General features: G+C 43.9%; 3 protein-coding genes across 5 annotated transcripts; 2 read left to right on the forward strand and 1 right to left on the reverse strand.

Moving 5' to 3' along the window:
• Window positions 1–4,925: 4,925 nt before the first annotated feature.
• lrit3b (leucine-rich repeat, immunoglobulin-like and transmembrane domains 3b) lies at window positions 4,926–9,849 on the reverse strand. Of its 2 annotated transcripts, none has more exons than XM_029729300.1 (6): window positions 9,686–9,849; window positions 7,434–7,617; window positions 7,037–7,298; window positions 6,540–6,854; window positions 6,350–6,412; window positions 4,926–6,248 (listed from the first exon to the last, which is right to left on the reverse strand). In XM_029729300.1, the coding sequence occupies exons 1-6, from the start codon at window positions 9,796–9,798 to the stop codon at window positions 5,866–5,868; spliced, it is 1,320 nt and encodes a 439-aa protein (XP_029585160.1). In that variant the 5' UTR covers window positions 9,799–9,849; the 3' UTR covers window positions 4,926–5,865. The 2 variants fall into 2 exon arrangements, with proteins under 2 accessions (XP_029585160.1, XP_029585159.1); XM_029729299.1 differs by having other exon boundaries at window positions 7,434–7,632.
• Window positions 9,850–10,500: 651 nt separating this feature from the next.
• On the forward strand, window positions 10,501–15,288 carry LOC115172475 (uncharacterized protein FAM241A-like). The gene is made up of 2 exons (XM_029729945.1): window positions 10,501–10,712; window positions 14,668–15,288. The coding sequence occupies exons 1-2, from the start codon at window positions 10,584–10,586 to the stop codon at window positions 15,064–15,066; spliced, it is 528 nt and encodes a 175-aa protein (XP_029585805.1). The 5' UTR covers window positions 10,501–10,583; the 3' UTR covers window positions 15,067–15,288.
• Window positions 15,257–23,768, forward strand: LOC115172473 (trichohyalin-like). Of its 2 annotated transcripts, none has more exons than XM_029729943.1 (6): window positions 15,257–15,395; window positions 21,306–21,489; window positions 21,728–21,833; window positions 22,010–22,037; window positions 22,134–22,949; window positions 23,128–23,768. In XM_029729943.1, exons 3-6 carry the CDS (start codon window positions 21,766–21,768, stop codon window positions 23,332–23,334), a joined length of 1,119 nt encoding a protein of 372 aa, XP_029585803.1. In that variant the 5' UTR covers window positions 15,257–15,395; window positions 21,306–21,489; window positions 21,728–21,765; the 3' UTR covers window positions 23,335–23,768. The 2 variants fall into 2 exon arrangements, with proteins under 2 accessions (XP_029585803.1, XP_029585804.1); XM_029729944.1 differs by lacking the exon at window positions 15,257–15,395 and adding an exon at window positions 18,879–20,203.
• The last annotated feature ends 253 nt before the right edge of the window (window positions 23,769–24,021 follow it).

A 24,021-nucleotide genomic window follows, 5' to 3' on the forward strand; every position in this document is an offset into this window, starting at 1 on the left:
CATTTCTACAAACTTCAAAGTGTTTTCTATCCAATGGTACCAATTATATGCATACCCTGACTTCTGGGCCTGATTAACAGGCAGTTTACTTTGGGCACGTCAGTCAGGCGGAAATTCAGAAAAAAGGACCCTAGCCCTATAAACATAGACATGGAACCACTGGCCACTTTAATAGTGGAACACTAGTCACATTAATAATGTTTACATACTGCTTTACTCATTTCATATGTATATACTGTATTCTATTCTACTGTATTTTAGTCAATGCCACTCCGACATTGCTCGTCCTAATATTTATATATTTCTTAATTCCATTCGTTTGCTTTTAGATTTGTGTGTATTTTTGTGACTTGTTAGATACTACTGCACTGTTGGTGCTAGGAATACAAGCATTTCGGTACACCCGCAATAACATCTGCTAAATATGTGTATGTGACCAATAAAATGTGATTTTATTTGATTTATGTAGGCCCTAGCAGTTTGTGGGCACCACTTGTCACCGTTACAGTGCAATGAATGTATTGTTTAGTGTTGTGTTGTGGGTTTGCTGGCATGCATAAAAAAAAATATATATTTATTTGCCCCACCAAGATTTACATACTAAAATCACCACTGCATGGTGGATGTATTTCGCACTGCCATGATTTTAGGTCATTCATAGTACACTGTTTCCCACCTAATTTTTCACATGGGGTGCCTTCGCCGGGCCGTTTGCGAAATTTTGGGCAAAATTTGAGTATAGCCACTTCTCCATGCACATCAACACCACTGTATGCATGAATAAATACATGAAGGTGAAGAGCTTCCAAACTGTCAGATTATTAGAACATTTGTTACACACATGCTCTCTTCAGAATAGGAGACTAACCTTGATTAAATGTAAGTAGCATAGTTTCCTTGTTACTTCAACTTACTTTACTTGTACATTGTACACCTTTGCCTCTTCAGTGTATGTCTATAACATCATCTATAACATTTATTCACTGCTTTAGCACACTCTGCCAACCCGGATGTCCTAGTCGTGTCTGAATCCTGGCTTAGGAAGGCCACTAAAAACCCTGAAATTTCCATCCCTAACTATAACATTTTCCGACAAGATAAATCAAATGTATTTATATAGCCCTTCGTACATCAGCTGATATCTCAAAGTGCTGTACAGAAACCCAGCCTAAAACCCCAAACAGCAAGCAATGCATGTGAAAGAAGCACGGTGGCTAGGAAAAACTCCTTAGGAAAAACTCCCTAGAAAGGCCAAAAACCTAGGAAGAAACCTAGAGAGGAACCAGGCTATGAGGGGTGGCCAGTCCTCTTCTGGCTGTGCCGGGTGGATATTATAACAGAACATGGTCAAGATGTTAAAATGTTAAAATGTTCATAAATGACCAGCATGGTCAAATAATAATAATCATAGTAGTTGTCGAGGGTGCAACAAGCACGTCCGGTGAACAGGTCAGGGTTCCATAGCCGCAGGCAGAACAGTTGAAACTGGAGCAGCAGCATGGCCAGGTGGACTGGGGACAGCAAGGAGTCATCATGCCAGATAGAACTGCCAAAGGGGGCGGAGTTGCAATCTACTGCAGAGATAGCCTGCAGAGTTCTGTTTTACTATCCAAGTCTGTGCCCAAACAATTTGAGCTTCTACTTTTAAAAATCCACCTTTCCAGAAACAAGTCTCTCCCCGTTGCCTCTTGCTATAGACCACCTTCTGCCCCCAGCTGTGCCGTGGACACCATATGTGTATTGATTGCCCCCCATCTATCTTCAGAGCTCGTGCTGTTAGGTGACCTAAACTGGGACATGCTTAACACCCCGGCCATCCTACAATCTAAGCTTGATACCCTCAATCTCACACAAATTATTAATGAACCTACCAGGTACAACCCCAAATCCGTAAACACAGGCACCCTCATAGATATCATCCTAACCAACCTGCCCTCCAAATACACCTCTGCTGTCTTCAACCAGGATCTTAGCGATCACTGCCTCATTGCTTGCATCCGTAATGGGTCTGCGGTCAAACAACCACCCCTCCTCACTGTCAAACGCTCCCTAAAACACTTCAGCGAGCAGGCCTTTCTAATCGACCTGGCCCGGGTATCCTGGAAGGATATTGACCTCATTCTGTCAGTAGAAGATGCCTGGTTATTCTTTAAAAGTGCATTCCTCACCATCTTAAATAAGCATGCCCCATTCAAAAAATGTAGAACCAGAAACAGATATAGCCCGTGGTTCACTCCAGACCTGACTGCCCTTGACCAGCACAAAAACATCCTGTGGTGTACTGCATTAGTATTGAATAGCCCCCTCGATATGCAACTTTTCCAGGAAGTCAGGAACCAATATACACAGGCAGTTAGGAAAGCAAAGGCTAGCTTTATCAAACAGAAATTTGCATCCTGTAGCACAAACTCAAAAAAGTTCTGGGACACTGTAAAGTCCATGGAGAATAAGAGCACCTCTTCCCAGCTGCCCACTGCACTGAGGCTAGGAAACACTGTCACCACCGATAAATCCACGATAATTGACCATTTCAATTAGCATTTTTTTATAGCTGGCCATGCTTTCCACCTGGTCACCCCTACTGTGGTCAACAGCCCTGCACCCCCCACAGCAACTTGCCCAAGCCTCCCCCATTTCTCCTTCCCCCAAATCCTGATAGCTGATGTTCTGAAAGAGCCGCAAAATCTGGACCCCTACAAATAAGCCGGACTAGACAATCTGGACCCTCTCTTTCTAAAATGATCAGTCGAAATTGTTGCAACCCCTATTACTAGCCTGTTCAACCTCTCTTTCGTATCGTCTGTGATCTCGGAAAGCTGCCGCGGTCATCCCCCTGGTCAAAGGGGGAGACACTCTAGACTCAAACTGCTACAGACCTGTATCTATCCTACCCTGCCTTTCCAAGGTCTTCGAAAGCCAAGTTAACAAACAGATCGCCGACCATTTCGAATCCCACCGTACCTTCTCCGCTATGCAATCTGGATCCTGAGCTGGTCATGGGTGCACCTCAGCCACGCTCAAGGTCCTAAACAATATCATAACCTCCATCGATAAGAGACAATACTGTGCAGCTGTATTCATAGACCTGGCCAAGGCTTTCGACTCTGTCAATCATCACATTCTTATCGGCAGACTCAACAGCCTTAGTTTCTCAAATGACTGCCTCACCTGGTTCACCAACTACTTCTCAGACAGAGTTCAGTGTATCAAATCGGAGGGCCTGTTGTCCAGACCTCTGGCAGTCTCTATGGGGGTGCTACAGGGTTCAATTCTCAGGCCAACTCTTTTCTCTGTATACATCATTGATGTCACTCTTTCTGCTGATGATTCTCTGATCCACCTCTATGCAGACAACACCATTCTGTATACATCTGGCCCCTCTTTGGACACTGTGTTAACTAACCTCCAGACGAGCTTCAATGCCATACAACTCTCCTTCCGTGGCCTCCACCTGCTCTTAAATGCAAGTAAAACTAAATGCATGCTCTTCAACCGATCGCTACCAGCACCTGCCCGCCCGTCCAGCATCACTATTCTGGACGGTTCTGACTTAGAACATGTGGACATCTATAAATACCTAGGTGTCTCCTTCCAGACTCACAATAAGCATCTCTAATCCAAAATGTTATCTAGAATCGGCTTCCTATTTCGCAACAAAGCATCCTTCACGCATGCTGCCAAACATACCCTCGTAAAACTGACTATCCTACCGATCCTTGACTTCGGCGATGTCATTTACAAAATAGCCTCCAACACTCTACTCAGCAAATTGGATGCAGTCTATCACAGTGCCATCCGTTTTGTCACCAAAGCCCCATATACTACGCACCACTGCGATTTGTATGCTCTCGTTGGCTGGCCCTCGCTTCATATTCGTCGCCAAACCCACTGGCTCCAGGTCATTTATAAATCTTTGCTAGGTAAGGCCCCGCCTTATCTCAGCTCACTGGTCACCATAGCAGCACCCACCCGTAGCACGCGCTCCAGCAGGTATATTTCACTGGTCACCCCCGAAGCCAATTCCTCCTTTGGCCGCCATTCCTTCCAGTTCTCTGCTGCCAATGACTGGAACGAACTGCAAAAATCTCTGAAGCTGGAGACTCATATCTCCCTCACTAACTTTAAGCACCAGCTGTCAGAGTAGCTCACAGATCACTGCACCTGTACATAGTTTTAAAGCAAGTTTACGGCAAATTGGACACATTTTGCAAATGTATAACTAATTTCAGGGAATTGGGAAACCTAGTCAATTGCACAACTGAACGCATTCAACCGAACCCCTCTGAATTAGAGAGGTGCAGTGGGCTGCCTTAATCAACGTCCATTGCACCCACGGAGCAGTTGTTGATGGGGGTTAACTGCCTTTCGGTTAATGGCCAAACACTCTTAACTGCTACGCTATCTGCCTCTAGGCTACCTGCTCATTTTGCCATGGGGTGAAGAGGAAAATTGGTAGTGTTACAGGTAATTTCCTGAAATTCTACATTTTGCCATGACTTATGCCATGTTAGAATTATATCTGAGTGAGAGTGGCTAACAAAATCAATGGGGGCACGTGCCCTTCAAGTCCGGTCGGTAATTCAGCCATGATTACTACAAGTTTAGATAGCTGGCTAGACTCATTTACCAATCTAAAAATGTGACAATTGAGTGACTGTTATTGATTGACAAAAGGAAAACTGCTGATGCACAACCAAATTTCGAAACTGCACCTTGTGTATTCTACTGTTCTAACAGTAAATTGAGACCGCAACTGAGGTCGGCCGGGGGCCCTAAGCGACCGCTTATGTCGCTGTTGCCTGGAGCCGGCCCTGGATGACATCAAAGATAAAAGGTCATGGTCAATGCCAAATCCAATATCAATACACATTAATAATACTATACTGCAGGTAAATACAACACATATTCAGTAGGAATTATTTATATAGTTTTCCAGACATTTAACACACACAAACACACACTTTATGACAGTGCAATTTTTTTAAGGGCAATTCCACCACTTTTTAACCTCATTTTCATTATCTCCAGCACAATACCAGTGACTACATATGTAAAAATGACACATTTCTACGTTTTGTGAAAAAAATATATAAAGTTAAGAAGTTGATCATAAGTTAAAACATTTTAAAAACAGGGATTTTCAAACACTGACATTCGCGGTGACGTAGGGAGCAAGAAAATACCCTCCCTCTGGCTAAGGTTTTTAAATAAAAAAAACCTTACTTTTAATCCTGTCCTGTTATTTCATAGAGAAGCATTTTTGAGGACCTTTCTTCTCTTTTTTTTTTTTACCAGAGATCATAAAAACACACCATTTTCCTGTAGACACTGGTATGGTGGAGGAGAGAATGAATATGAAGTGGCGGAATTGCCCTTTATAGCTGAGCTCCTAGTAAGAATATGTCCTTGTAATCTTTAGCACAAGTACAGATCTTACACAGATAAGAGGGTGATAAGCCTTATCTCTCTAAAAACAGTAAAACAAAATAAAACAAATCTGGAAAAAGAATACATCAGATCCACAATGGTAATCGTTGTCACTTAAAAAGCGTAACAGCAGTTTGCGCTTCATGTCTCTGGGCTCTGGACGCCCTCTGTTGGCCACTGATCCCTCTGTTTTTAAAGGGTCATGTATGAGCTCCTTAAAATATTGACCAACAGAAAGGCATAGAATAAGAATGGTTATTATAGTAACAGATGAAAGGGCCACTATATCTGGTCCTTGCTGTTTTCTGGTGAAGACGATGTAGTGGTAGACTTTTCTGGTGAAGTGGGTATAGTATTGACAGATATCTGAGGTTTTCTGTTTGACTTTGGGGCTAAGGTCTTTTTGCGTTTGGGTTTATACTTCTGTGGTGAGGACGATTACATTTTTTTCAGGGGGGTGGGGTCCGGGGCCATTTTGATACTCTTGGTCTTGTTCATTGGAGTGGGGGGTGTAACATACTTGATGTTCAGAAGAGTCTTCTTTTTTGGGGTGGAGATTGAAGTAATATTCTGTGCCCGTTTCGGCTTTTGTGGGAGAGGTTTTCTGTTGTTGGATGAGGATCTAGAAGGAGCTTTGCGGGTCTTGTTCTTTATGGAAGGGGGCACAGCAATCACCCCCAGCACCCTAAGTCTAATGGGGGCTTCTGCTGTTCCCGCCATATTCCGTGCTTGGCACCGATATTCTCCTGCATCCTTGTGCGAAAGTCCATTTAGGTAGATGATGGACCATCGGATTCCCACACGCGGAGATTCCTGAATAACTGTAATGTAACACAGAAATAGGTGACTCAAGTCTATTGACAAGACATGTGGCAATAAAAGGGTTAAAACGCAGCTAGCCGAGGTAACATGAAGTACTTACAGCTGTCCAAGTTAATGGGTAGTTTTTCAGGGTCAGCTTTGCTGTACGGTTGTTGACAGCACTCTGTCAAAATCAAACATAATCAGACATTTGAAAACAACTGCACAGGGAAGGATTTTCAATGTTAAAATTGAAGAGTAGGAGTGAGTTTAATTGGGTGCAATGTTACAGAATGTTCATAGATATTTACCTGTGTTGTATATGGAGGCTCCTGCTGCTTTGGTCCAGGTGAGTACTGGCGTGGGGTAGCCTGTGGCATCACAGCGGAGCATCACGTTGCTGCCCAGCAGGGAGGTAACCCGGGTGGCTGAGGGCTGGACAGAGGGCCTCTGGCACCGTGACAAGTCAGCCTCTGTGAGGGGGGCCCCCAGCTGGTCGGTGGTTCCCCCGCTACGGCTACAGGTCAGGAGCTGGTCCATCAGAACTACAGGGCTCCCCTGGTACTTAGACTGGGCCAGCAGCATAGAGATTTGGCAGTCACACTGCCACATGTTGTCATGGACACCTGGAGACACAAAAAAGAGCCAGACCATTTGGCTTAGCTTTGAAAAGGAGTGAAATGGGGAACATGTCCAATAAGAAATGAATGTTTTTCACGTGAACGTTTGAGTCTCAATTCAGATGCTGTCCTTTGACAAGGGACCTATTTTTGCATAGAACACAAAGATTACTATTAGTGAAGCATACCCAGCACTCTTCTCTGTGTTGGGCCTACCAGCTCGGCAGGGAGAGGGAACCAAAGGTCCAACAGCTCTGAGGGCAGAGTGGTCAGTCTGTTGCTGGACAGGTCCAGGTAGGTGACATTGGGAAGAAAGAGGGCAGCGTGGGCAGGGAGGCTGGAGAGGCGGTTATTGTGCAGACCTAGGGTGCGCAGACGCGGCATGTCCCTAAGCCCCTCCCAGGGGAAGGCAGAGAGAAGGTTCCCGTCCAATCGCAGCTCACGCAGCACCTTCAGGGAGAGGTAAGTTTTAGATACTGTCAAATTTAGTTTTCATACAAAACCAAGTAATTCTAAGGATAGTGTTGCAGATACTGCTAGTTTAAATAGAGAGGATTATACAGGTAAGAGTATGCCCACTTCTACCTTCAAGTTAAGGAAGCTGCTGGGGTGGATGGTGGTGAGGGAGTTGTAGGTCAACCACAGGAACTGGAGCTCAGACAGATAGAAGAAGGCTGCCCGGGGCACTCTGGAGATAGAGGTCTTCTCCAGACGAAACTTGACTGTGTCAGCTGGAGCGTTGAGGGGGATGGCCGACATGCGGGGTTCGCTGCACAAAACAGACCTGTCAGTGCAAACAGCGTGATATTTGAATCATGTATGTGAAGAATGCACTGAGAAGAGTAGCTAGCTATCAGAGCTAAAATGCCTATCAGTCCTATTTAGCAACTCAATGAATTTAAGAGTTCACTGTGTTTGTTGTATAAACAAACAAGCATGGCAAATGACATGTCTACCACCTCCTTTGCCGTTATTTTTTACAATAACATTTTACTCAACCTCTGACCAAACATACACTGCTCAAAAAAATAAAGGGAATACTTAAACAACACAATGTAACTCCAAGTCAATCACACTTCTGTGAAATCAAACTGTCCACTTAGGAAGCAACACTGATTGACAATAAATTTCACATGCTGTTGTGCAAATGGAATAGACAACAGGTGGAAATTATAGGCAATTAGCAAGACACCCCCAATAAAGGAGTGGTTCTGCAGGTGGGGACCACAGACCACTTCTCAGTTCCTATGCTTCCTGGCTGATGTTTTGGTCACTTTTGAATGCTGGCGGTGCTTTCACTCTAGTGGTAGCATGAGACGGAGTCTACAACCCACACAAGTGGCTCAGGTAGTGCAGCTCATCCAGGATGGCACATCAATGCGAGCTGTGGCAAGAAGGTTTGCTGTGTCTGTCAGCGTAGTGTCCAGAGCATGGAGGCGCTACCAGGAGACAGGCCAGTACATCAGGAGACGTGGAGGATGCCGTAGGAGGGCAACAACCCAGCAGCAGGACCGCTACCTCCGCCTTTGTGCAAGGAGGAGCAGGAGAAGCACTGCCAGAGCCCTGCAAAATGACCTCCAGCAGGCCACAAATGTGCATGTGTCTGCTCAAATGGTCAGAAACAGACTCCATGAGGGTGGTATGAGGGCCCGACGTCCACAGGTGGGGGTTGTGCTTACAGCCCAACACCGTGCAGGACGTTTGGCATTTGCCAGAGAACACCAAGATTGGCAAATTTGCCACTGGCGCCCTGTGCTCTTCACAGATGTAAGCAGGTTCACACTGAGCACGTGACAGACGTGACAGAGTCTGGAGATGCCGTGGAGAACGTTCTGCTGCCTGCAACATCCTCCAGCATGACCGGTTTGGAGGTGGGGTCAGTCATGGTGTGGGGTGCCATTTATTTTTGGGGCCGCACAGCCCTCCATGTGCTCGCCAGAGGTAGCCTGACTGCCATTAGGTACCGAGATGAGATCCTCAGACCCCTTGTGAGACCATATGCTGGTGCGGTTGGCCCTGGGTTCCTCCTAATGTAAGACAATGCTAGACCTCATGTGGATAGAGTGTGTCAGCAGTTCCTGCAAGAGGAAGGCATTGATGCTATGGACTGGCCCGCCCGTTCCCCAGACCTGAATCCAATTGAGCACATCTGGGACATCATGTCTCGCTCCATCCACCAACGCCACGTTGCACCACAGACTGTCCAGGAGTTGGCGGATGCTTTAGTCCAGGTCTGGGAGGAGATCCCTCAGGAGACCATCCGCCACCTCATCAGGAACATGCCCAGGCATTGTAAGGAGGTCATACAGGCACGTGGAGACCACACACACTACTGAGCCTCATTTTGACTTGTTTTAAGGACATTACATCAAAGTTGGATCAGCCTGTAGTGTGGTTTTCCACTTTAATTTTGAGTGTGACTCCAAATCCAGACCTCCATGGGTTGATAAATTGGATTTCCATTGATTATTTTTGTGTGATTTTGTTGTCAGCACATTCAACTATGTAAAGAAAAAAGTATTTAATAAGATTATTTCTTTCATTCAGATCTAGGATGTGTTGTTTAAGTGTTCCCTTTATTTTTTTGAGCAGTATTTTCTAAAATGTTGTCCAACAATTCCAGAGCACATAAATATTGATGCATAGTTGATCAAAATGTAGTCCGTCAGACAATGCTGTATAAAGTACAGTATATGTTTTAAAGAACAACACCAATGAACCAAGATGTTATGTAAATTCATGCAGATCCATTGACATGAGAGAAGGAGCACACCCAAGCAAGCAACTGAAATTAAGGCAGTAAATTAAGACATTTAATTAACTAAAGTGTACGCTACCTGAGACCTGTCCCATTGCTCCCTCCTTGGTAAACACAAGTACACATAGTAGGGCAGGAATGGGCCACCAGGAAACAACAATGTAGCATCTGAACTAAGAGAAGTCGATACATTATTCACCAAGCAAGGCCAGAGTAAGCAAAACCTCTGTTTAGCTCCATATTCCTCTGTTTAGCCTCTGTTTAGCTGACATTCCCAGTCTGCTGCTCCCAAATTCTCCTACATTAATGTCAAGTGGAAAGAAGCAGAGGCAGATTAGTTGGGATTACGCAGCTTACTAGGTCTTCTTCTTAATCCTGTGCCTCACTATATAGCATACTGCTAAATCACAAAATCAGAGGTCAAGTACCCTACCTAAAACACAATGCCAGTTGGTTGGCCTGACATGTAATCCATTGCTAATTATTGAAAAAACCCTCATTACCAGTAGTTAGATTTTATGGTATTTTAAATAAATAGATATGTTTTGTGATATTTAATTGATACACAAACCATGTAATGGTTTTTATTCTGTCGTGCAAATGTGTATTTGCTTGCATAGTCCTGTATTAGTTTGGTTATTTCCACACACTTACCACTTGAAAAGTTACATACTGCTTGATAGTCACTTAAATGTACTAAATAGTGGAGCCACAGTGAAAAAAAGAAGGAGATTATATATATAACTTATATATTATAAAACTTATATAAAAAAAACCACTGTCCTAATTCTAGAAATAGTGTTGCTTGATTTTGACATTTCAACTATTTGACGGTTGAAGTTGACACGCCCCTTACCGTGACGTTAGATTGGTTTATTACACACGTGACACAGGGAGAGCGGGGGTCCGGAAGTGCCATTGACAGTCTTGAATGTTTTGTTTGTTTCCTGAAACATCATTCAAACGGCGTGTATAACATGTCGACCATACCACCAGCTGGGAATGATCAACCGGTACTGCATCGGCGGGAGTTTGAGGAGTTAGAGAGTCGAATAAGGTGTCAATCTCATCATCCACCCAACTACACAGCAAGGAAAACGTTCCAGGTAGCTAAAATGTGTTTTATAATGAACCCTCATTGGTCTATCTGTAGTAACGTTAACGTCGTTAGCCAATGCTATCCAGCGGGTGTAGTTAGCTAGTTATCTAGGCAATGCGAGCAGTGCAATATTTATCAAGTGGCTTCAGCTCAAAGGTTTATGCCTAGCTAGGTGATTTACATTTCATGTTGTGCTTGCTTGCCTGGATTATTACAATTAGTTAGCTAATCAATTGCCATGTATTTGAGTCATGATGATATGAGAGCAACTCGATAGCTAGCTAACAGCTAGATATGACAAGAGTGATGTGTGATCTGTGTACCTTGGGTCATCAGGGAGGGAACATTGACAGCTACATTTATTGCGTTTATTGTATTGCTTTGGCCAAGGATTCTGCTGTCACTTAGCTACTTGCACAACCAACAGTTGCATTTCAAGGCTGACAGGCAGTCTGACTCCAGCATGTACCAGTATAACGCACATAATGAAGTTATGTAATAAGAGTCTTATTCACACAGCCTTATAGCATGTCACACAGCCTTATGACACATCACTGAAAGAGCTAGCAGACACCTTGAAAGAGAATGGAACTCTAACTGCTACACTTCAATCAGAAGACAGAGCTGATGAGAAATCAGTCCATTCCAAAAGTTCCCCCACCCTCATATGTAACCAAGCCACCCTAGCGGACATGGAGAGTGACAACCTGTCCCAAGCCTTTGGGAGTATCTCCCTACTGGAGGCAGAGGTGAATGAGCTTCGTGGTGAGGTGACAGTTCTAAGGCAGGAAAAGGAGGAGCTGAGAAAGAAACTGGCAACGGTCTAGAGCATAATGAGGTAGCTGACATTAGGGAGGAGTTAGAAAAGGAGTTGTCAGCAGTCATAGAATTGCTACAACACAGAGACACCACAATCTAAGAGAACAACTGTAGCCTACCACAACCCTCACTACCACACCCTCACATTGTTAGTACCACTGCTTCTCATAGTGAACCTCCGGAACTCAGACTCGGCACAAGAAATCAGTAACAAGATCCAGTACAACTCCTCCCACACCAGCACATTCCCTTTGTCAGATAGGTCTGACCAGACCTCCCTAAGATCCTCACATCCTAGAGCACCAGCGCCAGCATAGCCATGCTGGGACACAAAGGAGAGAAGAAGACAATGAAAGGCCACCTGTGGTCCCCACTCCATCCAAACAGCATCACTCCAGACACCACAGCCCAGAACAGCAGAACACAGACAGACCCTATGGCCTTCATTTTATGTGACTTCAATTGGAAATTCTCAGAGAGAAACTGCTATTCCCTGGCATGTCAGTCAGAAAGCTATGGTGCCCAACAACAGCAAGTGCCTTAAAGTATTGTCAAGCAACAAATTAAATTGAGCCAAACATATTATAATTCACACAGGTACTAATGGTTTGATGGCAATGGGAGGACATGTAGCTCCTACAATTTGCAGTCAGAGCTGCAGAGAGATTTCCTAACACCAAAATCACTATGACCACCCTGTTACCATGTGGAGATGTGCCCTTCCACATTATTCAGAGCAACAATGATGAGCTGTCTAGAAGTTGTGCTTGGACAATGTTTACCTAGCGAACCACCAGGAAATTTACCCCCATCTAAGGTATGCACTAGTACACTTGAATAAACAGGATGTTAAGGTGTTTGCTAGGAAACCATTTTTTTTATCTGGAACAAAGCAAAAGCCAAAATAAGAACTCTGCCATACATCCTCCAAGATCACAACCACCAGACCCCACCCAGAGACCAGAACCACCCTACACCACCAGACCCCACCCAGAGAGACCAGAACCACCCTACATCACCGGGCCCCATCCAGAGAGGCTAACTCTACCCTGCACCACCAGGCCCCATCCAGAGAGGCTAACTCTACCCTGCACCACCAGGCCCCATCCAGAGAGGCTAACTCTACCCTGCACCACCAGACCCCATCCAGAGAGGCTAACTGTACCCTGCACCACCAGGCCCCATCCAGAGAGGCTAACTCTACCCTGCACCACCAGGCCCCATCCAGAGAGGCTAACTTTACCCTGCACCACCAGACCCCATCCAGAGAGGCTAACTGTACCCTGCACCACCAGGCCCCATCCAGAGAGGCTAACTCTACCCTGCACCACCAGGCCCCATCCAGAGAGGCTAACTCTACCCTGCACCACCAGGCCCCATCCAGAGAGGCTAACTCTACCCTGCCCCACCAGGCCCCATCCAGAGAGGCCAACTCTACCCTGTCCCACCAGGCCCCATCCAGAGAGGCCAACTCTACCCTGCACCACCAGGCCCCATCCAGAGAGGCCAGCTCCACCCTGCACCATCGGTTTCCTTCCAGAGAGGCCAGCTCCACCCTGCACCATCGGTTTCCTTCCAGAGAGGCCAGCTCCACCCTGCACCATCGGTTTCCTTCCAGAGAGGCCAGCTCCACCCTACACCATCGGTTTCCTTCCGGAGAGGCCAGCTCCACCCTACACCATCGGTTTCCTTCCGGAGAGGCCAGCTCCACCCTACACCATCGGCTTCCTTCCAGAGAGGCCAGCTCCACCCTACACCATCGGTTTCCATCCAGAGAGGCCAGCTCCACCCTACACCATCGGTTTCCTTCCAGAGAGGCCAGCTCCACCCTACAACATCGGGCCCCTTCCACTACCCCCCCTCCCCATGCTAACAAAACAACACCCCAATCAGAAGAGACCAACAGTCCAGCAAGACCGCTATGCAGAAGTGGTACAAAGAATAGAGCACCCTGCTGCAGCTGAGCTAAACCAGATAAGGCATCTGCTGAACATAATCTGCTAAATCCACTAATTCCTTATTTGTTATTATCAGAAATAGAATTATTATAAATACAACCTATTATGAGTTTTATATAAACTATCCAGGAAAGGGTGAAAGTTGGCTCATATAAATGAATGTAGCCTCAGAAACAAAATTCATGAGATTAGTAATTTTCTAATCTAAGATAATGTTAATATTACCAATTTCTGAGACCCACTTAGACAGGACCTTTGATACAGCTGTAGGAATACAAGGATATAACATCTACAGAAAAGGCAGGAATGTCTACGGGGGAGATGTTGGTATATATAGATATATATATATATATCTGTGAAGCTCAAAGAGGATCTCATGACAAATTAAGTAGAAGTGCTGTGGTTGCAGGTTCACCTGACTCATCTGAAGCCTCTTCTTTAAGGTGTGACCATTGAACAAGTTGAAGAAGCTGAACTCCTAGGAGTAACATTGGATGGCCAGTTGTCATGGTCATGTCATATTGGCAAAGTTGTTGTTTAAAATGGGGAGAGGTATGTCTGTTATAAAAATATATTCTGTGTTTTTGACACAAAGACAAACTGTACTAGTTGTTCAGGCTTTGATCTTGTTCCATCTTGATTACTGTCCGGTAATATGGTCAGGTGCATCAAAGAAAGACCTCAAAACAAAGCAGCACGCCTTGTGCTTAACGGCACACACAGAACTAACATCAACAACATGCATGATAGTCTTTCATGGATGAGGAGAAATGTACTACTACTACCAAACACCCCACAGCACCTCCTTTTTTCTAAAGATCTACTTTAACTGTACTGTATATATGAGTAGTGTGTAAATAATATTTTTGTTGTCTCTTGGTGTCTTTCCTATATATACACATCTTATTGTTCTTGTCTATTACTGTTCTGTACTTTGTCATGTATTTGTACATTTTATGTGGACCCCAGGAAGAGTAGCTGCTGCATGTGCAGTAGCTAATGGGGATCCTAATAAACTAAACACGACCACATGCCTATCCTTGGTATGGTATCCTCTCCTGTACATTCCATGTAGAGTAGCTATTTATTTTGAACAGAGCTCTATGTCGTCCTGGAGAATTGTAGTCCAGCACACTATGGGGAATAGGGGTGTCATTTAAACTTAATCCATACTTGTCTTTTCAGGATGGCCCCAGTGGCAGACCACTTGGATCTAGGTGGCAAGCCCCTCCTGGTGACCCCGGGACTTGGTCATGCCCCTCTGCTGACCCCAGAGCCAGGTTATGCTGCTCCAGCGACCCCAGGGCCAGACCACTCCCAGCCGGTGACCCTACGGCAAGGTGGCCAAGCATTGACGACCTCACGACCAGACCTCAGTTGGATGACTGCGAGCGGATGGGGACCCTGTTTGGGCAGCTGAACAAGTGCCTGCGCAGTGCAGGCTTCACCCAGATGTACTTTGGGGAGAAGATTGTGGAGCCTGTGATCATCATCTTTTTCTGGGTCCTACTGTGGTTCCTGGGAATCCAAGCTATGGGGCTGGTGGGGACTCTGTGCATTGTCATCATCTTCATCCAGAAGTAACTGGATCTCCGGCCTGTTTGATTGGCAGTTGGGAGCTCCGGTGTCTAAAAACGAAAAAATTTGAACTTACAGCGCGAGTCCCTCACTGTCTTTTCTGTTTGCAATAAGGCTTCCTAGATTTGTTTGAGTGTTTCTCGATGCTCAGCTTCATACCAGCCAATGTACGCTATATGGATGAACATTTTAGAGTGCTGACGAATAAAATGGAGGCCTTGCTCCTAACTACCGGTTGCCTGGTTTCAAGCTTTTAAAACAAATCTAACTCAAAATCAGACCACTTGGCTCACTAGCTGTACCCCAATACTCAAAGGCGATGTCTCATCTTACGTGTGAGTACTGATTTTAAAAAACTAGATCAATGAAAGCAATATGTCTCATAGCTTAAAGGTGGAGTCAGCGAAATGACATTGCACTAGCAGCGCTGTTGTTGCGGAAATTGAACCTCTATACTGTTTACTTTGTGGATCTACATTATATAGCTGACTCTACCTTTAACTAGTTTTGTCTCACAGATTAACTGGTATCTATCATTTTCAAGTGTTATGAGACTTTGATCATGAGTGATGACAATCAAGGAAAGAAAGTCTGTCAGGAGTATTTGGATGCAGATCGCTTCAAGTAGCATTTCTAAAGGTGCAATCTGTAAAATGATATCTATGGTGTTCAGGGAATTATACTATGTGTGGGAGAAAAAAATAACCTGTAGCCTTGGAATATGGTCTTTCTATGAGATTTGCACATACCAGCAGCTCATCATTTCTATGATACAGTATATTTGTGGTGAGAGCAACATTACTTACCTCCACATTTGATGCTACATGCCATTTCGTTATAAACAATGGAATGAAGTAAAGGTCCTTTAGTCGTTAGCAATTATAAAAAAATCAACAGGTCTGTTGCTGCTGCATTAGTTTGAATTACCAATGACCATCAGGACATCTTACAGATTGCACCTTTTTAATTGGGAGCAACATTCTAACACCTGCATGCCTCAAAAGTACAAACTTACGGTCCAACCACTTAAAAGACACACCCTATCCCTCAGCCCTCAAATTAAGTGGACACTTCTGATGACGTAGCAAGACGTCTGACGAGTATACACTTGCAGGGCGAGGGAGGAAGGAATGATTTTTAAATGGACCACTCTTGGCCGGAAATTCTTTACTCCTTCATGCCGCGATGATTGTGTTTTTAGCCACTTCAACATTCAATTATGAGTGCATGTCTACTTATATTAAATATATAATTATTAATATTCGCCTACTGTATAATAGCTAGCAAATGAATTAGCTAACTAACGTTAGTCTGCCTAGCTAGAACTTTGGAAGAAGGGACATGTTTTATTTCTACAATTTCCAAAAGATAACCAAACAAAAACATATTTGGACCACCCGCCAAGATGGCGACGGGGATTCCCCCAAGGGCATACGGCGAGGGTAAGTGAATGAGGGTGTGTCATTTAAGTGTTTGGACCGGAACCCTGGAACTTATATCACTGACTGGTTTATTAGGTTCTATAGTAACTGGAGTTGTCCCCCTACATTTAATATGCATTCAAACATCTCCCTTTGACATGCATGTAACCTCGAAGTGAAGCAGAAATGTGTGCTCATGACGTTCATGGATGTTTAACATGCACTTATATCAAGCCTATCCCTACATTATCTCAAGCCTATCCTTTTGATTGAGAATTGTACATATATACAGTGCATTCGGAAAGTATTCAGACCCCTTGACTTTTTCCACCATTTTGTTACTTTACAGCCTTATTCTAAAATTGATGAGGATTTGTATTTATTTAATACATCTACACACAATCCCCATAATGACAGCAAAACAGGTTTAAAAAAACAGAAATACCTTATGTAAATAAGTATTCAGACCCTTGGCTATGAGACTTGAAATTGAGCTCAGGTGCATCCTGTTTCGATTGATCATCCTTGAGATGTTTCTACAACTTGATTGGAATCCATCTGGGGTGATTTGGAAAGGCACACAACTGTCTATAAAGGGTCCCACAGTTGACAGTGCATGTAAGAGCAAAAACCGAGCCATGAGGTCGAAATCGCTTCCAAAGGTGCTTCATCGAAGTACTGAGTAAAGGGTCTGAATACTTATGTAAATGTGATATTTCAGTTTTTGAAATTTATTTTTTATAAATTTGCAAACACTTTTAAAAACCTGTTTTTGCTCTGTCATTATGGGGTATTGTGTGTAGATTGATGAGGGGGAAAAAACTATTTAATACATGTTAGAATAAGGCTGTAACAAAATGTGGAAAAAGTCAAGGGGTCTGAATACTTTCCGAATGCACTGTACATTGTCAGTAATCATCCCCATGTTAATGAGTGGTATATCATTCTGAAAATCATTCCAAATGTAACCAGAAGGTGGTGCTGTAAAGCTAACAAATACTTTTCTTGCTGGTTTTTCATTGTCAATTCATGTGGGAAAGTCTATATCAAATTGCAAAGTTGAAACTGACCAAATCACTGCTTTTGTTAGATACAGCTACTATCATACAGTTTGAAGATAATGAGGATTACTTTTTCTGTCATTGGTGTCTAAATATTCAACATCAAACACATCAGAATGGATGATAGCTTACAGTGTCTACTTATACTACTGTAACCCGGTGCACTGCAAAGCATGCCCAGTGTTCACTGCATGATAATCATTGTTTAACTTGTGAAGTATTAGATACACATCACATACACTCCTAGGAAAATATTCAGCAACACTATTAGTTGAGTGCAAGAGCCAGGGATGTAGTCCACACTGGTAAATTAATGTTGTCCATAAGTGCTGATCCAAAGTAGCCTTTGCTACCAAATGGTTAAGGTTAGGGAAACCTGATCCTAGATCTTTGCTGGGGCCAATCTCTACCAGGATTCATCGACTAGAATAAAACAGTCATTTTATAATCTTATGCTGCCAACTAAAATACTTTAGTCCTTGTGGAATGCTTTTAGGTGTTTGGCATGTTCCATGTTTACAGTGCCTTTGGAACGTATTCAGGCCCCTTGACCATTTCCAAATTTTGTTACGTTACAGCTGTATTCTAAAATGTATATATTTTTTTATCCTCAGCAATCTACACACAATACCCCATAATGACAAAATGAAAACAGGCTTTTAGAAATTTTACCAAATGTATTAATAATAGAAAACAGAAATACCTTATTTACATAAGTATTCAGACCCTTTGCTATGAGACTCAAAATTGAGCTCAGGTGCATCCTGTTTCCATTGATCATTCTTGAGATGTTTCTACAACTTGATTGGAGTCCACCTGTGGTACATTCAAATGATTGGACATGATTTGGAAAGGCACACAACTGTCTATAAAGGGTCTCACAATTGACAGTTCATGTCACAGCAAAAACCAAAGCCGTGAGGTCGAAGGAATTGTCCGTAGAGCTCCGAGACAGGATTGTGTCGAGGCACAGATCTGGGGAAGGCTACCAAAAAAATTCTGCATCATTTGAAGGTCCCCAAGAACACAGTGCCCTCCATCATTCTTAAATGGAAGAAGTTTAGAACCACCAAGACTCTTCCTAGAGCTGGCCGCCTGGCCAAACTGAGCAATCGGGGGAGAAGGGCCTTGGTCAGGGAGGTGACCAAGAACCTGATGGTCACTCTGACAGAGCTCTAGAGTTCATCTTTGGAGATTGTTGTCCTTCTGGAAAGTTCTCCCATCTCTGCAGCACTCCACCAGTCAGGCCTTTATGGTAGAATGGCCAGGCAGAAGTTACTCCTCAGTAAAAGGCACATGACAGCCCACTTGGAGTTATTATTTCAGAATAAGGCTGTAACGTAACAAAATGTGGAAAAAGTCAATGGGTCTGAATACTTTCCGAAGGCACTGTATATGCAAAAAAAGTGGAATGTCTTAATATTTACAAAGTAGGTTTTTAAGAGTGTTTGGTCACAAAGCAAAACAAGATGTGAATCTGCAAAGGGAGCGAGTTAATTTATTGGCTTAAATTGACATTGCATCAGATTCACTGTAGATATGTCTGTGATCAGTTTGTTAAAGGGATGCGTGATCTTTGTTTACGAATGAGAATATAATTCCTCTGTTTATGTTGAAATGTTGGGTAAATTACAAGGTGGATGATGTTTGAGAAATTTGTAACCAATGTTTCTCAATCTTTTTGGCACTAATTGTACACTAAGTGTTATTTTTTTACTACTGTATGAGTATGAGGGTCGTTCCACCAATTGGGTGCCTTTTTGAGTAGTTTTGTTTGACCAAATTTTTACATTCTGTCATAAAAAGCACATGTAAAACTTAATAAATAACATGTTTTCCCATCTCAAGAGGTTGAATAAAAATAATATGACAATAGTAAGTAAGTGCCATATAAAATAACAGGGTTGACCGTGACAGGGTTGACAATTTCATCTTAAATCAGCCTTAAATTAAAACATTTGTAGCCTGTCAATCGATGGGTAACAGGGTTGATGTGGTATGCTCAACCCGCTGTTTTCCACCACAGAATACCAGAAAATGGTCGAAAAGAGTACAACCAGTTCAACCACTTTTACACTAGGGTATGACTAAAAGATTTTCAATGTTTCTTTAAAAAATATATTTTTTTAAAGGAATAGTTTCATCATATTAAAATGAGAGTTCAGTTCACGTAACAGGGTTGATCTTAAAATGATGGGCAGGTTTTGGGGGATTTTTTACCTTAAAAGGAATCACTAATCACATTAAATAAATAATAATCGCCAGAAATAACTTAACTAGGGCTTTACAATGATGGTGAAACCTTGGAGAAATGTTGGGGTTAAGTGGGTTATGTTATTCCTGTGTGTCCTACCAAACTAGTTGAGCAAGTCATGGCCATAGAAATATTTCATTCTAATTCTATGGTCATAACATACTGTTCTGATGACATCATAATGAATTTTAATAAACCTGTTTATGATGTAAATCAAAATTCCTTGACCAGAACAGGGAGGTTTCAGGAAGGTCCTGCAACATTTCACCATACCATGATGCAAGAGCAGGTCAGTGCTTAATTTGTAAAAATATCTTGCCTGAGACCTGACGACTTCTTTATGCTCTTGATCAACAATCTAGGCTTTAGTTCAGCGGGCAAACACAGTCATATGGGACGCTGACCAGGTGATCTGTGTTGAAACCCAGTCACATAGTTATTGTATATTCAAATCATATTTTATTGGTCGTATACAGGTATTTAGCAGATGCTATTGCGGGTGTAGCGAAATGCTTGTGTTCCTAGCTCCAACAGTGCAGTAGTATCTAACAATTCACAACAATACACACAAATCTAAAAGTAAAATAATGGAATTAAGAAATATAAATATTAGGACGAGCAATGTCGGAGTGGCATTGATTAAAATACAGTAGAATAGAATACAGTATATACATAGGAACTGAGTAAAGCAGTATGTAAACATTATTAAAGTGACCAGTGATTCCATGTCTATGTATATGGGGCAGCAGTCTCTAAGGTGCAGGGTTTGAGTAAACGGGTTGTAGCCGGCTAGTGATGGCTATTTAACAGTCTAATGGCCTTGAGATAGAAGCTGTTTTTCAGTCTCGCTGTCCCAGATTTGATGTATCTCTGCTGACCTCGCCTTCTGGACGGTAGCGGGGTGAACAGGCCGTGGTCTGGGTGTTTGATGTCCTTGATGATCTTTTTGGCTTTTCTGTGACATCGGGTTCTGTAGGTGTCCTGGAGGGCAGCAAGTGTGCCCCCGCTTTCCACCTTCTCCACTGCGGTCCCGTTGTTATGGATAGAGGCGTGCTTCCTCTGCTGTTTCCTGAAGTCCACGATCAGCTCCTTCGTTTTGTTGATGTTGACGGGAGGTTATTTTCCTGGCACCACTCCGCCAGGGCCCTCACCTCCTCCCTGTAGGCTGTCTTGTCATTGTTGGTAATCAGGCCTACTACTGTTGTGTCGTCTGCAAACTGGATGATTGAGTTGGAGGCGTGTATGGCCACACAGTCATGGGTGAACAGGGAGTACAGGAGGGGGCTGAGCACGCACCCTTGTGGGGCCCCTGTGTTGAGGATCAGCGAAGTGGAGGTGTTGTTTCCTACCTTGACCACCTGGTGGCAGCCTGTCGGGAAGTCGAGGACCCAGTTGCACAGGGTGGGGTTCAGACCCAGGGCCCTGAGCTTAATGATGAGCTTGGAGGGTACTTTGGTGTTGAAGGCTGAGCTATGTTCATCATGTGTTGAACTGTGCTTTCGGCCGCAGGGGGACCAGCAGCTCTGCAAAGCCCAGGAGGCCCAGCGTGTGGAGCGGGCCGTGCTGCTGGAAGCTGTCCAGGGCCTGGAGATCGAGTTGTCTGTGTGCCAGCAGAGACAGAAGGACCTGCAGGACACTTTCTCCACAGCCCAGAGCCACTGGAGGGCCCAAGAGGAGCGGCTGCACCATGAAGGTAACAATGGCACTCATCTTCATCTAAAATGTGTGTTTTATAATTTGGTGCAATGTTTCCCAATCTGTTTCTTGGGGAAGATCCTAGCATTTGCTGCAAAAAGGCCTGTTTCAGCAGTGTGTGTGTGTGTGTGTGTGTGTGTGTGTGTGTGTGTGTGTGTGTGTGTGTGTGTGTGTGTGTGTGTGTGTGTGTGTGTGTGTGTGTGTGTGTGTGTGTGTGTGTGTGTGTGTGTGTGTAGTGTCCTCCCTTACCTGTTTGTTGGGAGACCACAGGCAGATGACCGACAGTTTGATTGAGACAGTCAAAACCGAGCAGAAGAAAGCAGCCAATCAGTTTGCAGAGAGGTCAGTAAATTGATATTTTTAAAGGCTGTGTTAAAAGATTTCTACTCAAGAGCTTGATGATTAGTTGATTTATTGAATCACGAAAACATTTATGATTTCTGGGGACCAGAATCGAAACCCCCAGATTTAAGTTGATAATGATTCCTTATTGACCATTTCTTCTTTATTTCATGAAGCACGGAAAAGCCGGGCAAACAAGATGAGGTAAAATTTATGTATCTGTTTATTCTTCATTGACCTTAACACTGTTTATTGAGGAGTTATGCCAGCTTTACATACTTCCGCTTACTTCTCTTTTAGATGGTTGCTGATGCTGCTGAAGGCAAGGGCTACAATCAGAGCAGGCCCCGGCTGCAGAGCACCATGAAGCTCCACTCCGACCTGCACCAGGCCTTAGAGGGCCTCCAGCTGCAGACACCAGCATCACCCTCCCCATCATTAGACCCCATGAGCTCCTACCAGGTCTCCGTCCAGCAGCTTCAGGAGGAGCTGCAGAGAGAGAAGGACCAAGTATCGAGGCTGGTGGAGCGTCTGGAGAGGGCCGAGCAGAAGTTAGAGGAGCTGAGGCAGCAGCAGGAGCAAGACGCCAAGGAAAGCTGGAACACTGTCCACCAGGAGATGGAGTCCAACCTGGAGATGGGCGGCATGGTGGAGCGGATGAGGGGGAAGGTGCAGGAGGTCAGCGCCATACTGCGACGCAAGATAAGCTGGGGTGGATGGGCTGGGATGAAGGATGAGGAGGAAGAAGAAGAGAAGGAGGGGAAGCCTGCAAACGCCCTTAACTCAGAGTGCATAAACCAGTGTCAGGCAATGCACCCAGATCCACAAATGCTAGAACAGGACCAAAGGAACCCAGAACTAGAATCAGAGAAGGGAGCCCAGGACCAGCACTCCTGCCTAGAGACGTTGCTGTGGAGGTGGCAGAAGACGCTGGGGGGACAGAGGGACATTGTGAAGAAGCTGAAGGCCGACATGAAGAGGGAGACAGAGAGCATGCAGGTGCTGGCCGCCGGCCTCTTGAACAACAGACAGCACAGCCCGGACACATGCCAGGTCCAAGCCCTTGAAGAGCACCTGGAGATCTGGAGGCGGAGGCAGAGAGAGATGAAAATGCAGGTAAGACGGATGCTTGTTTCGTTCAAGTGAGTCTTATCTGTCATGCTTAATTAAAAAATATATATTTAAAAAAAATCATAATAATAATAATAATAATAATAATGAAAGGGAATCTATGCATGTGGGCCTACAATTGAGCCCTGGGCTACAAAGTCTGTCTACTGGTTCTCTTTTTCAGCTGTCTGAGATGCAGGCCCAGTTTGACATGGAGCGGAACCGCTCTGCCGAGTTCCTGAAAGAGAATGACAAGCTGAGCAGACTGCTTCGCACGGTGGAGTCCTCGGTGGCTGACCTGCAGCCCCTGCTCACCTACCACCAGGTCCTAGTAGAGGACGCCATGAAGGACAACTCTATACAACATGGCCGCCACAGGAGCAAGATGTAAAAATAACTCTCAAAGACTGATGAATAAAAGTTGACAATATAATTAGCTTTTGTGTTTGCTTACTGTTTCGATTGGCCTCTAAAAGATAATCTATGATGTAATTATAACTGTCTTTCATATAAATGTCTGCCCTTTTTATGTCCCCAAGTCAACATAAATTGATTGTTCTTTATCTTTACAATAAGAGCTACAATTATCTACTAGACAATACTGAGCACCTACGTTGTCTGGGATTCAAATGTCCCTTTATTTTGAAGGTAACCACAGATACAGCCGACAGCTGCCGCTCCTACTTACATATGTTACGTCTCTAATTACCATTTTATCAGAACAGTAGGGCATAACCTGAGAAGCATTATAAAACATTTGCATAACCAATAAAACAAATCCAAAATGTAGAAATGTCCATTTGCAATAAAATTGTAAAACTCAAATTCGTATGAGTTTATATTTGAAAGTTGTATTTTAAATTGTGCATGCTGCAAACAGATATAATACCTGAAAGTAGTTATGTAACAATATATGTACCTACGCTGTAATTACATAGACATTATTACACATTGTAATAATGTCTAAGTATTGCTGCTAAAGTGGCTATTCAACCTAGTAGTCCTTTCACCTATCCACTAAGATACTGGCAACAAAGACAGGAAGCTATTCAATATTATGTTCTTTATTCTGTAAACC

This window comes from Salmo trutta, chromosome 33 (genome assembly GCF_901001165.1).
Source record: "Salmo trutta chromosome 33, fSalTru1.1, whole genome shotgun sequence".
Taxonomy (NCBI): domain Eukaryota; kingdom Metazoa; phylum Chordata; class Actinopteri; order Salmoniformes; family Salmonidae; genus Salmo; species Salmo trutta.

Excerpts from the sequence above, each read along its gene's own strand:
- LOC115172473 (XM_029729943.1), top strand. The coding sequence starts at position 21,766 with ATGACCGACAGTTTGATTGAGACAGTCAAAACCGAGCAGAAGAAAGCA. Across the intron at positions 21,834-22,009 it reads GCCAATCAGTTTGCAGAGAG|CACGGAAAAGCCGGGCAAAC; the intron begins GTCAGTAAATTG and ends TATTTCATGAAG. Across the intron at positions 22,950-23,127 it reads AGAGAGAGATGAAAATGCAG|CTGTCTGAGATGCAGGCCCA; the intron begins GTAAGACGGATG and ends TCTCTTTTTCAG.
- lrit3b (XM_029729299.1), bottom strand. The coding sequence starts at position 9,798 with ATGTATCGACTTCTCTTAGTTCAGATGCTACATTGTTGTTTCCTGGTG. Across the intron at positions 6,855-7,036 it reads AACACAGAGAAGAGTGCTGG|GTGTCCATGACAACATGTGG; the intron begins GTATGCTTCACT and ends TTGTGTCTCCAG. Across the intron at positions 6,249-6,349 it reads ACCCATTAACTTGGACAGCT|TTATTCAGGAATCTCCGCGT; the intron begins GTAAGTACTTCA and ends GTTACATTACAG.
- LOC115172475 (XM_029729945.1), top strand. The coding sequence starts at position 10,584 with ATGTCGACCATACCACCAGCTGGGAATGATCAACCGGTACTGCATCGG. Across the intron at positions 10,713-14,667 it reads CAGCAAGGAAAACGTTCCAG|GATGGCCCCAGTGGCAGACC; the intron begins GTAGCTAAAATG and ends TTGTCTTTTCAG.